This window comes from Artemia franciscana, chromosome 9, assembly GCF_032884065.1.
Source record: "Artemia franciscana chromosome 9, ASM3288406v1, whole genome shotgun sequence".
NCBI lineage: Eukaryota > Metazoa > Arthropoda > Branchiopoda > Anostraca > Artemiidae > Artemia > Artemia franciscana.
The window spans coordinates 25,878,175-25,897,342 of record NC_088871.1 but is presented as its reverse complement, the minus strand read 5'-3'; the positions used below and the strand labels follow the sequence as shown (position 1 = coordinate 25,897,342).

Genomic DNA, 19,168 nt, shown 5'->3' with positions numbered 1-19,168 from the left:
AACTACATTAAAACAAAAGGCGAGCGAAAATGAAGTAATAATTGCAACTTAAAATGAACTGAAATTAGTGTCAATTATTTGAGACCCAAATCGAACTGGAATTACAATGAATATTCAAACTAAACTAAAAATGAACAGCAGTTACCACAAAAAGGAGTAGGTCTAACACCCCTAAGTATTATAGAGGTCAGAGCGTCATTTCTGATTTACTGAAGACAAATTTTATTCCGAGCAGTGTGTTTTTACTTGTCGGAACATCAACAAAGAAACAAGGAAAATCACCATAATAGTCAAAATTACTGGAAAGAAGCAATGAAAGTTGACTGACAGCTTACATAATGATATTCGTTCCTGAAATACTCAGTAATTTTGGATTTATACCGTCATTAATTTAAAAACCAAGCCAACCTCAATCCAAGCAAACTAAACCAGACATGTTTCCGATTGACGTTTGCTTGGTTTTTAAACTTTAGTTGATTTTTCTTAATTGCCTGAGATCATATATATATATATATATATATATATATATATATATATATATATATATATATATATATATATATATATATATATATATATATATATATATATATATATTCCCCTATGAATCAATACAATCAAATTTTCCTTCAAGAGTTTATTGCCCTTTATAAGCTCTCCTTGGTCTCCTTAAGTCAAAATTTAAAACCTATTTGGTCCCCACATCCAGGATTCCATCAAATTTTCACGTGAATGCTTTAAGCCGTTAAATTCTATGCTTAGCAGTAACTGAGATAATACATATACGCCATTTTGAAAAGCTTTAAGTCTATAGTATCTTTTTAGTTCAACATGCCTTGGAAACTTTAACTTGATAAACTTAGCCTGAGATATTACAGGCACATCCTTTTGACAACCTGTATACACATAGTGTCTCCCAATTTCGTTCAATATATCCTGAAAAAGTTTCGTATTCGTACCCTTATTCGTTCCTGAGATATTGCGATATGGCTTCAGGCAATCTGTATATACACACATCTTTTGATTTAGTTCCATCCCTCCCTCGACATTCCCTGAGAGTTTCGACTTAGTACCTTTTGACATTCCTGAAATATTCAAGATTCCCTTTTGAAGACGTCCTTTTGAAAAAAATGATCCACAAAGCTTCTGTTAATTTGTTTCGATGTCCCTCTCAACATACCCTGAAAGTTTCACCTTAATACCATTAGCCCAGTGGTTTCCAAACTTGACTGGGCTCCGGCCCATCTAACAAAATTATCCAATCTTGGAAACAGCTTTTTGCTGTCTTAGAGAAAAAAGGTAGAAAATATTATACACGCAACCACAAATACAAAGCTTTGTACAAGCTTCGTACGATATAGAAAAAAATGTTTATTTCGATAGCGTGTATCTTCCTAAATAAATAAAGCGAAACAACTGTTCCAAATATCTCCTCCTTCATTTACGAGAGAAGTAAGTAACAACGCTACAAATATGAACTATGGCACAATAATAATCTAAGGGATCTACAAAAAATCTTAAATTTGAACACAAATTAATAAAAGCGAAGAAGTCATAACAAACTGGAATGCTAATTCCTATAATGCGGCTTCATTTACAATTGATATTGTAAGATTTCTCTTTTATTATCTAATTTTAAGTTTCCTTCAAATGAACTGCAGGTTAACTTTTCGATCTCTAAGAGAAACCAAGCAGTTTATAGCTTCTTCAGCATTTATTCCATCAGTTACTTCGTGCTCAATGGAAAAATAAAGCGCGATTTGACAAACTGAGCACATACATTGTTGATCAAAGGTAGTTTTATTTTCATCTTTGAAAAACTTCTTTCGCAGCAGGCTGTATTTACCAGGACGGTAGAAAAATACAATCGCAACATAATGGCAATATTGAGAAAACAGTTGTTGACCCTCTACTGCTGGCATAAACTCTCAAAGTTCAAGCGATCTTCCTTAAAGAACATTGGGTTGGTCTTGAGACACCCTGGTGAAGTCCAGTACCCATTCCCTCTCAAATTGAAGCTCTTCTTTGCTAATGTCCTCGCAAACACTAATAAGTTCCAATGCTAAATATGGATCCAGGAGAAAGGCTTTAGGAAAGAGAATTTGCTGTTCAGATTCCGAAGCGGTTTAAACATGGAAGTTTGCAATGGCATCGGAATAGAAGGATGTCGTGCAACGTATTTTTAACCATACAATGGTTCAACTGAATGGATTTTCAAGTCCCCAAGGGGCAAGTATGGCACACTTAAGAAACTACCCCCTGGAGCGATTCCACCAGACTATGCCGCTGTGTGGGCCCCTACATGGCTGAAGAAATCGATAGTTTTGAATATATCCTACTATATGTTTGTCTAAAATATATTAATTAAAAATTTGCTTTGCAATCTTCACGCAACTTCAATGCCAATTTACATCAAGTTATGGAGAATTCTTCAAGTTCTGGGCTTAGAATTTTGTTAGAAGTATCTAAAAAAAACAATTAAAAACAATTAAAAATACATGATAAAATTCATTTATCATGTTGATTGCAAACATGTGGAATTTTACATGGATTACTATTTTAAGTTTTGAAGCTATTCCCATAGCCCCCGAAAGCAGAATGTATAACTCTTAGTAATTATGTTATTTTATTTCTCTGCAAAGAAGAAGACAATTAAACAGTATTTTTCTTTGCCAAAACTTGACTTCTTAGATTAGCTCTTTGATTATTCTATCCGTATAGAAACAAGAACTGCAAGACATGTGTCTGATCCTTTGAATGCAATTTGTACTTATTTAATTATAAGAAGATGTTTGCGTGACCTTGATTCCGTAATCTTCCATGGAAAATCTTTGATTTGATTCCAAAGGTCAAATTATAGTTATCAAGTCTATCGTGCAAAATGTGGAAGCAATTCCAGGTCAAGGATTCCATTTGACGTCACCGCATGAACAGGACAGAACACAACGCTGTTGAATCAATGATATTGAAGAGCAGAAGTTTTTTTTTCTTTAGTCAAGACGTCTAGATAAAAGAGGCCCCGGGGAGAGGGCAGGAATTCTTTCAGACCCTCCAGCTCGCAGGGCATTTATTTGGAATCTCCCGGCTAATCCAAAGAAGTAAGAAATATGAAGGAAGCCTCTTTAAATAAATAATAGATACAGTGACAAAACATGAAATTGAGTGGCATTGACAGTCCAAAAAGAAAGAAGGTATGGGAAAGATTCGTATGGAGGAACATATCTTTATAACAATTTCTGTAAGTTATTGTGCATATGAGATGATTGATTGTCTGTTTGATTTTGCCTGTTTAGGAAATTTGATTGTTTCTTTATGAAACTAAATAAAAAAACAAGTTTTTCAACTGAAAGTTAAAACACTCAGTATCTTTTTAATTAGTTCAACATCCTCATCAGCATTCTCTGAAAGTTTCAACTCAATGCCCTTAGCTACTCCTGAGATATTGCAGATACCCCTTTTGTTGACAACCTGGATGCATAGAGCGTCTTTAGATTTAGTTCAAAATCCCCCTTAACTTTCCCCTAAAGTTACAATTTAGCCCCATTAGTCGCTCCTGAGATACTAAAGATTAAACCTTTTTGACAACCAAGACGCATACAGTGTCTTTTGAATTAATTTAAAATTTCCTAAATATTCCCTGAAAGCTCCCCGAAACACCATGCTTGAGACATTAAAGGTGCACTCTTTTGACAACCCCAATGCACATAGTGTTTTTTGTTGTAGTTCAACATCCCTCTCAACATTGCTGATGCGTCCTTCTGACCATCAGGATGCACATAGTTTAATTTTGCTTAGTTCAACTCCCCTCCCACCATTCCATGAACGTTTCAAAATAACACCGCTAACTATTCCTGATATATTGCAGATGTGCCCATTTGAGAACCTGGATGCACATTGTGCCTTGTGTTTAGTTCAACATCCTCCTCAAAAACCCCTGATTTACAATTAAGCTAATACAATAATCTTCTATTAAGAAATTGCCGAAACGCCCTTTTGACAACCTGGATACACATAGTGTGCTTAGATATAGCTGAAAATCCTCCTTGTCTTTCCCTGGAAACTTCAGCTCCATTCCTCAATCCTTTCCCAAGATGTTACAGACACGGTGTTTCGGCAAACTGGGCACATATTGTCTTTTGATTTACTGAAACGTTTGTCTTTCGTGACACATTTCATTAAACTATCCATAAGAGCTCGTTCGAAATATAACTAGCAAAGACAAATGTTTTGGTCCTTTTCTGGGCCCCACCTACTCTCAGCAAAATTTATAACTTTCTTGTCCCAGAGAGAACAATATCTAAAATTTTTCAGCTAAGGTACATCAAGGATCTAACATACGTTTTTTCCATTATTAAATTAAAAAAAACAAGTTTTTTTTAACTGAAAGTAAGGAGCGACATTAAAACTTAAAACGAACAGAAATTACTCCGTGTATGAAAGGGGCTGTTCCTCCCTCAACGTCCCGCTCTTTACGCTAAAGTTTTACTCTTTCTCTCAATTCTACTTTATTAAACAGTAAATAACTTAAATTTTAAGAAAAGGACAGACTCATGAAAGACTTTAAATTTCAGGAAAGGACAGACCCTAAAAATATTCTACTAAACCTGCTTTGAAAACATTTAAATAAACTCAAAAGAAGTATCATTGAATAACTTGACACCTATGGAATTTTCCTATTGTGTTAACCACCTCGATTGAAATCTGTCGATACAGGATGCACATTACTTCTGCTGCATGTACAATGAATAGACAGCGTCTTGCTTAACAATTAATAGGAGATTATACCTTTTCTTTGCTTTAAACTAAGCTTTCGTTAGCTTTTCGAACTGTTGACACATTTAAGATCCCCTATCAAGCTTTACCAACATTGCTATGGCAGCTCCCTATGGTACTCGGGAAATTTGCTTCTGGGCCCTTTGTCTTTGAGACTGTCATCCGACACTGCAACTCGCAAACTGACATTTATGACATCGAAAATCCTGAAATGTATCAGTCTTTACCTCGATTTTTTTTTTTGGGGGGGGGGGGATTCGATCCGCTAGTAAAGAAGACTTCACGAAGCCAATCTGACTAAGCTTACTCTTATAATTTGTTTTTTAGGTTTCGACGCTAGAACGCTCGTAAATCTGGCGTTTCGTGTAACACTGGTTTCCAAAAGGAACACTATCACCATGGAAAGGGGTTCAGAACATACAGGAGTATATCCAGAATCGTTAATAAACGTTCATGGGTGTACATGGATATGACCAACAGGAGGGTGGAAGTGAAGAGGATTTTCTATAGGATAGGGGTCAAAATATGAAAAAAATGCACTTTCAGGTCATTATCTTCCAAACTTTTGCGAAGAGGTATAGTCCTTCGAACTTACTATTTTCCCAACCTTCCTTCAAAAGAACATGGTACTTCTTTTTTGTTTTTGCAAAGATTGTGATTCATGTGTTGTATTGTTAAATAAGAAACAAATACCAACAACAACAGTCATTTTTAGAGTCTAAACTTTTTGTATCGTATATTCTAACGTATATTCAGGGAACCGCTCTACCTGGGCGAACAATCTCTTCTCAGAGACCTAGCGAGTCATATGTTGGTTTACCTCTTTTAATACTGATTTTAGGGACCTTGTGTTTATAGGAAGTGACCGGCAGACTTTGCATCAAAAAGGAGGCTTGGAAGTCTATGTCGTATATCCGTATTCCGTTTTGTAATTCGCCGATCGCACGTCAAAGCTATCAGCGTTGCGGCATTGTTATGTGTATTTAAAATATTGCCTTAATTCGCAATTTGAACATGAAGCCTTATGCATCGTATAACACATGTATTAACTATTGTCACGCTACCACCTTATAAGTTCGAGATTAGCGCCAGCATAACACTAAGACTGCTATAAAGTGAAACAAAAAAAAACATCTAGAAATTCTTCCTTTCGCCACAGCATAATAATACGGTTCTGACACTTTTTTGTTTGGCCTTTTATTTCCACTAATAAACGGTGGAGACCGACAATTTGAGGATTGTAAAATTTAAAGGCGGAGAGTTATTTACATTCACAGTATAGGGTAATAATGCCTTATGAGCCTTAACATGATTAACAAAAAGTTAATTTTTCCCTGATGAAAGTAAAAAAAAGAAGCGAAATTGAAACCCAAAACGGGCAAAAATTAAAGTTTTGAAGCCTATGCAACATATATCTATAAAATTAGCGAAGGTAAATTAACTGCTGACATTTCCTTACATATGTAGGATTATGCAAAACAAGTGCGTTACTGAATACACATAACAGTATCGAGTTGAGTAGAGTATAAAGAATAAAATGCATTAGGATGTTTTACTCAGGTTAAACTCATATAATTAGGTGCAACTTCGACGAAATGATCTTAGTCCAATGAATGATATCACATTTTTGCTTTAAGGTGGATAATGCATTATTATTTTGGAGGCAAATCCGAATGACAGCTGTCTTTGTAGTGATAGCCCTACAAATTACAAAAAATACCGCCATGGCTTGAGATTAATTGTGCTACAGAAATATAACTAGGTTTCTAGAGTTTATATAATGGTTATTATTTGCGATTTTAATGATGCCAAGGTCCGTTTCTACCGTTTAAAAGTGTTGATTATTAGCTATTGATATCAGGGCTGGTAAAAACTAATCTATTTGTTTATCAACTGATCCATTATATATCAATCAATCTTATTAAAAAATAATCTCTTTTTTTCTTTTTTAAACTCTTTTTCTCTTGAAATTTTAGGAGAATAGTATGCTAGAAATTATCGATACAGTGGCTAGTGAGAAACCATTGAGAGACTTATAGATTAGTTCTTTTATTTTCTACAAGCTACTTAATTACTAATCGGGTCCAAGAGCAACTAGGACTCGAAAGGTACGGTTTTCTATGTTTTTCATTGGGTTTTGTGTTTTCAGTAAAGTCCTAGTTTTTCATAATCCTGAAAATAGAGAAATATCACCGTTGAGTTTGTTTGCACTAAATACATAGGCTTAGAGGCTATGATGTTGCTCTTTTTATGTTTCAATTTCACACACACACAAAAATCTAAAATGTTTTAGAAGGACACCGGCAAATATAACATGTGCAATTATCAACGTGCTATTTTTACTACACTCTAAAATGCAATCAGGCTGGCATAACTTACATTTAGTGCCAAGAGCTTGGGATAGATGGAATGGCAACTCACCTCACATGTAGGATAGAACATGTTTGTTTTAACTTTTAAGGCTTGTTTTTTCTTTAATTAAAAGAAAAAATTTAAAAAGTCTCAAGGGTTTAATACGAAACAATCAGTAATGACAAAACAATTTTTTTCGTAGAGCAGGCCCCACCAAAAATTTAATTACACAGCTTCCCAAAAGAAAAATTATACTAAAAAGGTTCCTGTAGAACCCAAAACGAGCCCACCAGTCAGATCCTCGACATAGTCCTGCATGTTCATCTCCCTCCCTTTATGGCCTAATTAAAGCAAGCTTTCCCATTTTAAAATGAAATCTTTAGTTGACTATATTTAGCACAACTGTTGTGTTGAGCATTGTAATTACTCATTTATTTACATTCGAGCAAATCTGAAATCCAAGGGTGGCAAGGCTATAGTAAACCCAAAGTAGCACAGTCAGTGGCTAGTAATAGCTATTACTAACCGCTGACTATGCGATTACAGATATTTGGAACATGATAGTGAACATGATCTATATACTCTTTTTTTTGTACCAGTATGCAAACAAATATTGTAAAAGCATCGATTCTTGATTCTAGATCCATTTCCTAAATGAGAGATACACAACCGATTATTTTTTGAAAAAGAAAAATATTTATTGAACAAAACAGCTATTCGCAATAGTAAAAATGAAAATTTTCCCTTTGTATTATCATCGTATACTATAGAAAAAACTTTCTAAGGTAGTCTAGGACAGCACCTCAGGGCAAAGAAACACTCATTCTTGGAAAAAGGCAAGAATTGTCCTAATTTGTCTTGGCTCACGAATTTTCTAACAAAAAGTTGCTGACCTGTGTTTCTCGATTTTTTGTGGACTAAGTTGAAAGTTAAGAGAGCAACAATCCGAAAGGAAAAAACAACTTGTGTTTCCATTTCATTTCCTTGTTCTCTCTCTTGCATACATACATTTCTATAAAAAGGCAAAAATAGAAAGGAGAAACCACTCGTAGAAATATTTTCAAGATGGGTTCTTCCAGCGCGTAGAATCCAGATAAGGGAATTTATTCCTTGTTTTTAGTTCAGATCAAGGGATTGGTTTAAGATACAGCAATGTTGGTGCGTTAATGTTCGGTGGTGGCTGATTATCCCGACTTGAGGGTGATTTAAAAGGTTCGTAAAGAACAATTGCTTAATACAAGATACACCATAGCTTTTTTTTCACGCACCGGGGGAGGGTCACATAGTAACTGGAACAGGTTTGTACATCGATTCTATTCTTACTACAGGATGTTGTATAATATGAGATGATGTAACTATTGTATGTGTGCTGTTTTATTCTAAATTTCGTAACTAGATTTCTCTAAATTTAGCCTACTATCTGTTTAGGTGATCCAACTTACTTACAATGACAAATAACAGAAACATTGGTGAAAATAAAGGAAATTAACGAAAGAAAGCTGACATTTCAGATTCAGTTTTATAAAGTTGTGTTGGTGGAAATTCGTTTGCTTAAAAACTGTACATTTAGAAAAAATAAACATTTGTGAAAGGTTTATGATGCATCACCGAGCGCTACCTATTCAATACAAACAATTAAAGTTGAGATCAATACACAAAAAAGGATTCGAGACATAATCACACAAGTAATTAAACAATTCATGGTAAGTAAGCAGAGGCAGTGTGGGATATGACACGATGACTAATGACATATTTAAGACAAGGCTTTGTGATTTCTATTTTTTTTTTAAGTTTTCAAGGTTGTAAAAGAACCTTTCCGAGTGTGTCGTCCGTCCCAGTCTTTGCAATGAGTCAAACCTATTAACTATTCAAGCTAAAAACATGTGATTTTTGCAAAAAAACATTAGATCCACAGATATTTCTGAACACTATAATACTAAAAGAGTTAAAAATAAAATATGAAAAATGATGCCACACCAAGGCCTTTTCTACAAACACTAGGTAAGAGGTAAAAAAAAAAGAATACGGCACTGAACTTTCAGTCCCTACCGGCAGCGCTGATCTCCGTTTCATGGCCCTTCAATGAGGAGGGGCAATGGGTAGAGGATCCATCATGCGCTTCCGTACCCCCTTCCTATTTGCCTTCCCATATTTTTGCAGATACTCATTTTGATATGGGTCACCTCTGGCTGAGCTAGGGCCCAAGTAAATAAAGCCAAAGCGTCTACTTCGTAGTAATTCACATCGCAATCTGGAAGTTGGAAGAACATTCCCGAATTTAGACACAGTGACTCAATTGTTATTATTATTATCCTATTTCTTTTATTTAAAGGGTTGGAAAGGAACTGGTAGGTTAATTTTATTCCCCTTCATTTAAGTGGGTATATTTGACTTAGATTTGAACATGTTGGTGCTCTTTTAGAATCGAGAGGTGGTAGAAGGGCCACTGGAAAATTTCACCCATTTTTTCGGATGAATTCGTTCAAACTTGGCAAAGGTAAACTTATGAACTAAACATTTCAAGAGCCTGTGTATAAGAACATTTTGAATAGCATATTGCATTCCAAGACTTCGTACAGTAGACTATAGTCTTTTTGGCTTATTGGAGGACGGAACAGAAAGTTGGCTGCAATCTGGTGAAATGATATTGAACAAAGCTAGAGAAAATCTAATAGCAGAAGACATCAAGGGGGAGGGGCGTGGGGATGATGGGGATAAAAAAAACTAGAAACACTCCGATTTGAACCCTGGCAAAAGAAATACTGCTGGTATCACTTGCCTTCTTTCCCCTAGAAATTTCCGGGTGACGCTCATAAATCAGATGGACTGGCTGAAAAGCCCAACCAAGTCGCCAGTTTTCCCATAATCTTACTTCGAGGATTATTTTCTTCTTAGGTAGGAAATCGCTCCTTGAAAACTTATGCAGCCAAAAGCCAAAACGCATAGGAGATACGAAAAATTACAGCAAAAATGTATGTCAAAATGAACACGCAGTGAGATTTGGAGTTAAATGTTTGTCGAACAGTGAAGGATAAGATTCAAAGCCTAGGTAAATTAGGTTATGGTTTCCTAGAAAAGTTGTGCCGCCATCTAGCGGTCAAGAGTTGTGACCCTGAGGGTGTCAGGATACCACTTCAATTTTTTATAGTGTTATCCTGATATTGTCCCAAAAATTTGACTTCTTCTGAGCTTGCCTGTACTCATTTCATTTAATATTGTGTAACGCTTCGTGACTTTTTACAAAAACATTGAATCGTTCTTCATTATTGACGCACGTCATTTTGACATTCGCTCTTCCAAGTCACGTTGTCACTAATCATGTCTAATCATTTCACTAAATTCACCAATCATCACAATGATCACAACTACACGCAAAAAGCATACCACGGCTGTTTATCACCGCTATGACGACCGTCTTCTAAATGACAGTACTGCTATTTGACGTTACGGTGATACTCGACGTTCTCTAGGAAACTTACTTCGATGGTCTGTATAGACGACGCTTTGGTGACGTCCCTCAACGCTACCTTACGATCGTTAGATAACGGAACCGCTTTTCTAGGAAACAATGGCTTTACAAACAGCATTGGAACACCTTTATCGAATAATAATAATAATAATAAAAATGTATTTTTACACGATTATGTCAAATAAAGTGTCATTGCTAATGTAAAGATAAAGTTAGTAAGCACTATCTTACTAGACAGACGAAAATAACAACTCACTTGAATCAATGAACTTCTTGCGATTGCTCGAGGGAGTTTTTCCTTCTGTTGCTCTTGTCTTTGGAGGCCTTGAGCTTTCTCCTTCTGGAAATAAGGTTGGACAAACCAAACCCGTGTTACAAATTTCAGAAGAAGGTGGCATGGAATTTTTTTCACAAAGCAAACTAGGTAGACCATGATCATCTCTGCATGCAACTGTTCTAACTCGAATACCCTCTCCGCAGCTGACAGAACACTAGAAAAAAAAACACTGGCTTATAAAATAATTTCTTGGTGAAACAACGTTTTCAATGGGTTCGATTCACTGGAGGATCCAGGGGAGGCCGGGGGGACCCAGAAACCCCAAGATTTTTCTGGCACCCTCTTATCCTGTTTTTTCTTCTTTTTTACTCTTTTTTTCTAGTAAATTGGTCAATTTGGTCAGTTTTTGGTACCTTTCTCACATTGCCCTCCCCTTCCAGGATTTTGTTCATTGGCGCCCTTGTCACATTGGGCCTCCCCCGAGATTTTGCTCTAGATCCTCCCCTGGTTTAATCCAGGCCAAAAGTTAGGGAAATAGTTGACGAGGAAAATTCTAAATAGCTTCAAAATTTCTTTGTCAAGTTTCACTGCTGTTTTCCTTTTTTAACTTTAACAAACAAACAAAACATTGTTATATTCCATTTAGAACTTATTTAAAAATAACACAATTTGCTAAAGATGCGTTCAAAGGGTCCAGCTACAATTTCATGCCTAAATATAGATATCAGACTCTAGGCTGCGGGACGGAGTTTTGGGCTTTGAGTTGGAACCTCTTTAAGGCAGGATGCACTCTCAAGGAATCTTCCTATACCTCCCATGTCATTTGGAGTTTGCCTGACGTTCCTGAATTAGTGATTTCGGTGGTTTTATATGAATAGAAATAAAAAAATCTGGTGAATATTTTGATCTAATCAAATCTTAAAGCCGACAATTATTTTTTTTCCATAATTCAAAATAATTATAAAACGTGTTTCGGGTTTACATTCTAGATTCCTATACCTGACACTGTTGTTGTGGGGTATCAAAAAATAGAGCAAAGAATTTTCTATCCAACGATCAGAAACTTATTTCTATAATATATACTTCCTGGCTACAGTCCCACCAAACACTTTCCATATTTGTGTTCCGAAGTCAAAAATTCCCTTCAAAAGACTAGATCCAGCTGTAATCGGAGCGTTTGAGAATGCATAAATTACACCAAGGGACTAACCACTCGGATTGTTCAGGAGCGATTCAGTCAAGTATTAGTTAGTTGTAACCTGTTTAAACAGAGTCTAGAGAACAAGTAGCGTGCTGACATCAAACTGTCGGTTAATAAATACAAAAAAAAATTATATTGTATAAATAATTACAATAAGAATTGCTAAGGATAACCTGCACCTTGACGTAATTTTGAGTGAGAAACCCCTTAATTTCAACCCTCTTATGTTTGTTTAGTTGAAGCGACGAAGAAAACTGATACCTTTGTATTTGACCGACTTGCCGCCTAAGAAAAAGAATTGACAAGGGAGTTAAATTTTTGGACTTTGGCTAGGCCTTAACACAGATGCAAAGCCTGGCACGTGTCTATGGATAGAAATATAGTTAAGTGCACACTGCTTAAGATAAATACAACTACAGAAAACATTGCATTGTTAAGTTTCCGAATGAACATATATTCAACGAAAAATGGATAGATAGACGACGAGACCATCTTGTGTATGGAATTCCGGCAAAACATTAAAAGTCACATACGGTATACGTAAAAACTCAGTAAGATCAGATACGAGCTTATTCATCAGTTCGGCAACAAACCCGTGCAAAACGAGACTGTGACCTCTCCTGAATTATTCGAACTATCCTTCTAAACTTTGTTTTAGTAAAGCACAAGAAGGCCTCTAAGACGGATTAAAACTAAGAAGGATTAAACTAAAGAAGGATTACAGCTAAAAGTATGCAAACATCATAATGCTTGGCACCTCTCTAGGTTTTAAAATGCTAGGCACCAATGTTAGAGCCAGGGTTTTAGGAAGGGAGGAGGTACTGCACAAGAGTTTTGAAAATTTCGTTTGTCGACGGGTTCGCATAAATGGAAGTAAAAACTGTAAGCAAACAACAAAATTAAACTTTGTCCAAACCAATGGGAAGCAGATTACCCTCTTAGCGGTCGAAACACACTACAAGTTCAAATTAAAACTGTACAGAACCTAACTACACCAAAACTAAGGACGAAAAGCCCCCAAAGGATCTGCCACTGGTGGGCACAAGGCCGTCTTATGATAAATGTACCATAAAAATTTACGGTAGGAAATATTACCCAGGATGTTATAAAATGGTGAAACAAATAAATTATAAAACTAGAGAGTCAGCTTATTTGGGCAGCGTCTTGACTAAGAATGGAGACTACAAATGAGATACAGCGTCAGAATAGACAAACTGGAAGGTATTTTTGATCAGATTAAAAATATCTAGGAGCACAGAAGGAGCAAGGTTAAAATTAAAGAAATCCAAGAAAAAAAGTAAGGAACAGATACAGTGCATTATAGAAGAATGGACAGTAAGTAAAATAAGGATGAAATGTGAGATATCTTGAGAAGAAATTTTCGAAGGTAATTTAAAGAATAAAACCTTGTGACGATGTGCTATGCAGTACCCTTTATGATTGAAGTGGTTCAAGCCTTATAAGCAATTATATAAGGAAAAGGTTTGGTTAGCAATTTGGGGATTTGGCCGCGCTCTCAAGTCACACAGAGGCTATATTCCTTGAAAATCATTTACAAAGTCATTGACATCAGACTAGGAGAAACCCAGAATTGTTCAAATAAGGATGAAAGTATAAAGTTTACATAAACGATTCGGGGAATTTTTGGAAGTTGATCAAAACAAAAGCTTTAAATAGGGTGGGGCAGGGGAAACGTGTTCAAAAGCATGTTGCTTCGGAAGAGTTACTACGATAATGGCTACAGAGAAGGCATTAAATTCTTCAAAATAATATTTAACCAGAAGTACTAATTTAATAGATAATAAATAAGTGCTCATATTCAAATATTAAAGAATGTTCTCCAATAAAAGCCAAATTTTCCTCTTAGAAAGTTTTTTTCCTTTTCCTTAAAAAGGAAATCTTCAGCCTTTATTTTCAGAAAGGCTTAAATGAAATTTTTTTTAACAAAAAGTTCTTCAAACTAGTATTTTCAAGTTATTTATTATCAACTTGGTAGAAGGCACAAACGAAAACATCAAAATTAATTCTTTGATAAGACCTATCCAAAGAAGAATCTTAAACCCTCTTTACATAGGTCAATATAGTTATTAACATCTTCTTCAGTGTCATATAAACTTGAAAAGTCCCAGCAGAGAAATCTATAATATTATCATATATAAACCGATCTAATATCTATCATTTTCAAAATAGTACAATAGAAGGAAATCACATTCATTCTGCACCTTATGTAACGAAAGAGGCAAAAACCTAAATAAAATAAGGAACCAACATTTCCGAATCTCAAATTAGGGTTGCCAACGCCTGAGCTAATAATAGTGTCGACACAGTGTAAACCCATATAAGAAAAGAAAATTGCAACATCAGAACCGATTATTTCTTAAGAACATTTTAACATCTTTAGCTCGTAAGAGCATACCACCCTCATTAAAACATGGTTTACTTAATGTATCCCAATGGACCACCCTGGTGTATACAAAATTTGACTAAAATGAATAACAATTTAATAAATTGAAGATTCTTCCCATTAAAACATAAAAGAACAAGACGATAAAACACAAAAGAAATTTTATTTTATTTTTTATTTAATGATTAGAACTGAATTTGCACAATGATTCTTTCAATAAAAAGAAAACTAGCATTCATCCCATCACTGCTCGATCGCACGATCCTATCCCACTTTCATTCCTGAAAATTTCCTTCAGTAAATCCCTTCATTTGTTTTTAGGATTTTTAATCACGCACTTTGAGAGTTTACTCTCCCCTTTCTTTCTCAAGATTAGGAGTTGACCACACATTTACATAAGAGTTCTATAAATTCAATCATAAGAAATGCAATTAAGGCTTTTTCAATAATAGTTTTAACAAGAGGGTCATAAGTACTATTTGTCTTTCTGGCGCATCAACTCTTTTTTTTTGGCTAAATCCTTCAACTTCCTGGTTAAGTAATTTATCCAAAATACTGAAATGTACATATTACAAGTATAGCAAAAAACATGAACAACCAGAGTATTATAGTAAATTCTTGGTCCAAGAGTAAGGTAGAAGATCACAAAGAGAATCTACATAAACTATAAACAAAGAAAAGGCAAAGAAACACGTTCAAAAAATCTTTTAATTTAATCCAGGTGCTATATAGTACCTTAGACTATCGTCATATGTCGTTACAAAAGCATTCCTCAGTGGTACGTGCCATGTGTATCAAACAGTTCGTGGTAACGAACTGTAGTAAGGAGCGACCCGGCTCAATAGTAACCAAAACTCTAGAAAATGGAATTTTGATACCAATAGCTACATAAAAAAAATCGCATTTTAATGCTGATTTTAAATATGTTCATAAAGTTTAGTCTTACCCATCAAAAGTTACGAGCCTGAGAAAATTTGCCTTATTTTAGAAAATAGGGGGAAATATCCCCTAAAAGTCATAGAATCTTAACGAAAATCACACCATCTGATTCAGCATATCAGAGAACCCTATAGTCGAAGTTTCAAGCTCCTATCTACAAAAATGTGGAATTTTGTATTTTTTGCCAGAAGGCAGATCACGGATGCGTGTTTATTTGTTTGTTTGTTTGTTTTGTTTTTTCCCAGGGGTGATTGTATCGACCCAGTGGTCCTAGAATCTTGCGAGAAGGCTCATTATAACGGAAATGAAAAGTTCTAGTGTCCTTTTTAAGTGACTTTTTTCAGGGGTGATCGTATCGACCCAGTGGTCCTAGAATCTTGCGAGAAGGCTCATTATAATGGAAATGAAAAGTTCTAGTGCCCTTTTTAAGTGACCAAAAAAATTGGAGGGCACCTAGGCCCCCTCCAACGCTAATTATTTTCCCAAGGTCACCGGATCAAAATTCTGAGATAGTCAGTTTGTTCAGCGTAGTCAAAAAACCTTATAACAAAGTCTTTGTGGACGACTAACTCTCCCACAGTCCCCGTGGAAGGGGCTACAAGTTACAAACTTTGACCAGTGCTTACATATAGTAATGGTTATTTGGAAGTGTACAGACGTTTTCAGGGGGATTTTTTGGTTGGGGAGGGGTTGAGAAGAGGGGGATATGTTGGGGGAACTTTCCTTGGAGGAATTTGTCATGGGGGAAGAAAATTTCCATGAAGGGAGCGCAGGATTTTCTAGTTTATTAAAAAAAATGAAAAAATAAATATGAAAAAGTTTTTTTCAACTGAAAGTAAGGAGCAGCATTAAAACTTAAAACGAACAGAAATTATTACGCATATAATGGGCTCACCTCCTCCTAATGCCTTGCTCTTCACGCTAAAGTAATTTTAGTAATTTCAACTATTTATTCTACGGCTTTTGTGATTCAATTCTTAAGAAATTGGAACAAAATCTAAGCTTTAGTGTAAAGAGCGAGGTACTGAAGAGGGGTGAACCGCCTCATATACGTAATAAAAACATGAGAATACAGAAGTTCGTTACATAAGCTAATTTGTAAGTTACGTATATCTTTTACTAATAAAAACATTCGTAAAAAATTAAAAGTTCTAGTTGCCTTTTTAAGTAACCAAAAAATCGGAGGGCAACTAGGCCTCCTCCCCCGCTCCTTTTTTCTCAAAATCATTCGATCAAAACTATGAGAAAGCCATTTAGCCAAAAAATATAAATATGCAAATTTCGTTTCAATTATTCATCTGCGGAGAGCCAAAATCAAAACATGCATTGATTCAAAAACGTTCGGAGATTAAATAAAAAAACAAGTTTTTTTTAACGGCAAGTAAGGAGCAACATTAAAACTTAAAACGAACAGAAATTACTTCGTAAATAAAAGAGGCTGCTTCCTCATCAACGCCCCGCTCTTTACGCTAAAGTTTGAATATTTCTCTTAACTCTACTTTTTAAAACAGTAAAAAACATTAGCGTAAAGAGCGGGGCGTTGATGAGGAAGCAGCCAATTTCAAATACGAAGTAATTTCTGTTCGTTTTAAGTTTTAATGTCGCTCCTTACTTTCCGTTAAAAAAACTTCTTTTTTTTTATTTAATTCTCACAAGATCATTTACACTGATTACCTTTACTGGAAGAGTTTTAAACAAGAATACTGAAAAAGAAAAATCAACCAATCAGTCGTTAAAGTCCCATTGACAATGAGATTTTACTAACACCGAGATTTAAATAGCTCTAATTTGAGGCAATCAAATTTTTCATAGGATTTTCTGTTTTGTTGAAAAATTCAGATTGGCTTAAATTAGCGCTAGCAAAATCTTTATATTAGTCAAATCCCGTTGTGAATGGGCCTTAATAAACTCCATGTTTTACTAAGATTTGTTGCAAGACTGGCAGTTTCTAAGCCTATGCTAAGCCTATATACCCACATGCCACTATGCCTATATAGCCACTATGCTATAGTTTCTAAGCCTATGTGTCTTACCCACATCACTATGATTCAGCTTCTCCTACAAGTCGTCCTCCAGAAAAATTATCCGTGGGAATAACCCTGAATAAGGCACGTGCACATACATTTTTTCGGTGGAATAATATTTCATTTCTTTTCATTTGATTCCAGTTAATAATTGGAATAAGAGTTGCCCATAGGATTTTTTGGGGGGCTGAGTTTGCCCCAAGGCTCCTCTGTATAAGTCCCTGCATTGAAGGACTAATATTATACACGGAACAATCAAAGAGAACAGCCCCTCAATACCATCTATGAACTCATTTAGGTGTTTTACTGCTTTAAAATTTATATAATCATCAAGATTAGCGGGAGACTAGTGTTTTGCTGGTTCAACGAAAACAAACAAAATCGTTTCGAAGTTTCATCAACTTTAAAGTAATATGAATGTAGTGTATTTTACATAATTGGTAGCAAACCAGTAAAATACTACAGCAAAGTGAAACCCTGTCATCATTTTTGATTAACAAAATAAAATGAAATGGCGTGAACAAGGTACTTTTAATGAACCAATTCAGTACTTTATAAAGACTTTTTGTCCCATAAGATTCTAGAGCAATTTATTATCTATTTAAAAATTATGCAAGGTCATTGCAGATTATTGAAAATGAAATAAAAAATAAAAACAAAATTGAAACGAAAATTAACATTATTAGATAATTATACCATCTTTTTGCATGTCTGATTTTGGGATTTACCGTAGCACACAATAACGTAGCTGAATTAAGTTAAATAACAGAGTCAGTATCAAATTTATGAGAAAAGAACGAAAAATGAATAAGTATTTTTGTTAGTTTTGTCTTATACCACACTCAAAGATAATTAAACATTCAGTTGGTATTTTGGTTAAGTTAGGTTAGTTTAGGTTACGTATTTAATATAATGCTGTCTTGGCGGCCCCCCTTCCATAATTCTTTGTTGTAGTTTTCATAATTTTGTTGATAAAATATTATCTTATCATCACATTTTATTTTATTTCATTAGCATTAACCAAACTTCATTTTCCCGAAAGAACACGAGTGTGGGGGCTATAAGAACCAAGTACCGCATTTTTTAATGAAAGACTCGGTACTCCATTCTGTAAAAACTGCTCTTAAGTTTTTTTTTCTGCGTAAGACCTACATAAAAAACAATACTAAGGATACGGCAAATTCTATCTTCAATTGTTGGTAGAATGGGTGACCAATCAAATGTTTATTAACAAAATGAACAAAGTCCAAAGAAGCAACTTTCAATACACCTTTTTGTTACCATTAAATAAAAAAAACTAATTTTTTTAGCTGAAAGTAAGGAGCGACATTAAAACTTAAAACGAACAGAAATTACTCCGTATATAAAGTGGGTTGTCCCCTCCGCAATCCCTCGCTCATTACGCTAAAGCTTTTAATTGTTTTAAAAAGTAGAATTGTGGCAAAGAGTCAAACTTTAGCGTAAAGAACGAGGGATTGTGGAGGGGACAACCCATTTTATATACGGAGTAATTTCTGTTCGTTTTAAGTTTTAATGTCGCTCCTTACTTTCAGCTAAAAAAAATTAGTTTTTTTATTTAATTTCTGAACGTTTTTGAATTAATGCATGTTTGGTTTTGGCTCTCCGCACATAAATTATTAAAATTAAATTTGTATATTAATTCTTTTTTTGGCTAAATAGCTTTCTCTTAGTTTTAATCAGACGATTTTGAGAAATAAGAGGTGGAGAA

The 19,168-nt window shown here is 35.0% G+C and overlaps 1 protein-coding gene across 5 annotated transcripts in view; it reads right to left on the bottom strand.

Annotated features, from left to right (window-relative positions):
• The window catches only part of LOC136031200 (protein madd-4-like), a 369,461-nt gene that overhangs the window by 156,373 nt on the left and 193,920 nt on the right, over positions 1–19,168 (bottom strand). For all 5 annotated transcript variants that reach the window (XM_065710561.1, XM_065710563.1, XM_065710562.1 and 2 more), the window contains one exon: positions 10,851–11,085. In XM_065710561.1, the coding sequence (XP_065566633.1) occupies positions 10,851–11,085 (235 nt within the window). The remainder of the gene's footprint in view (positions 1–10,850; positions 11,086–19,168) is intronic.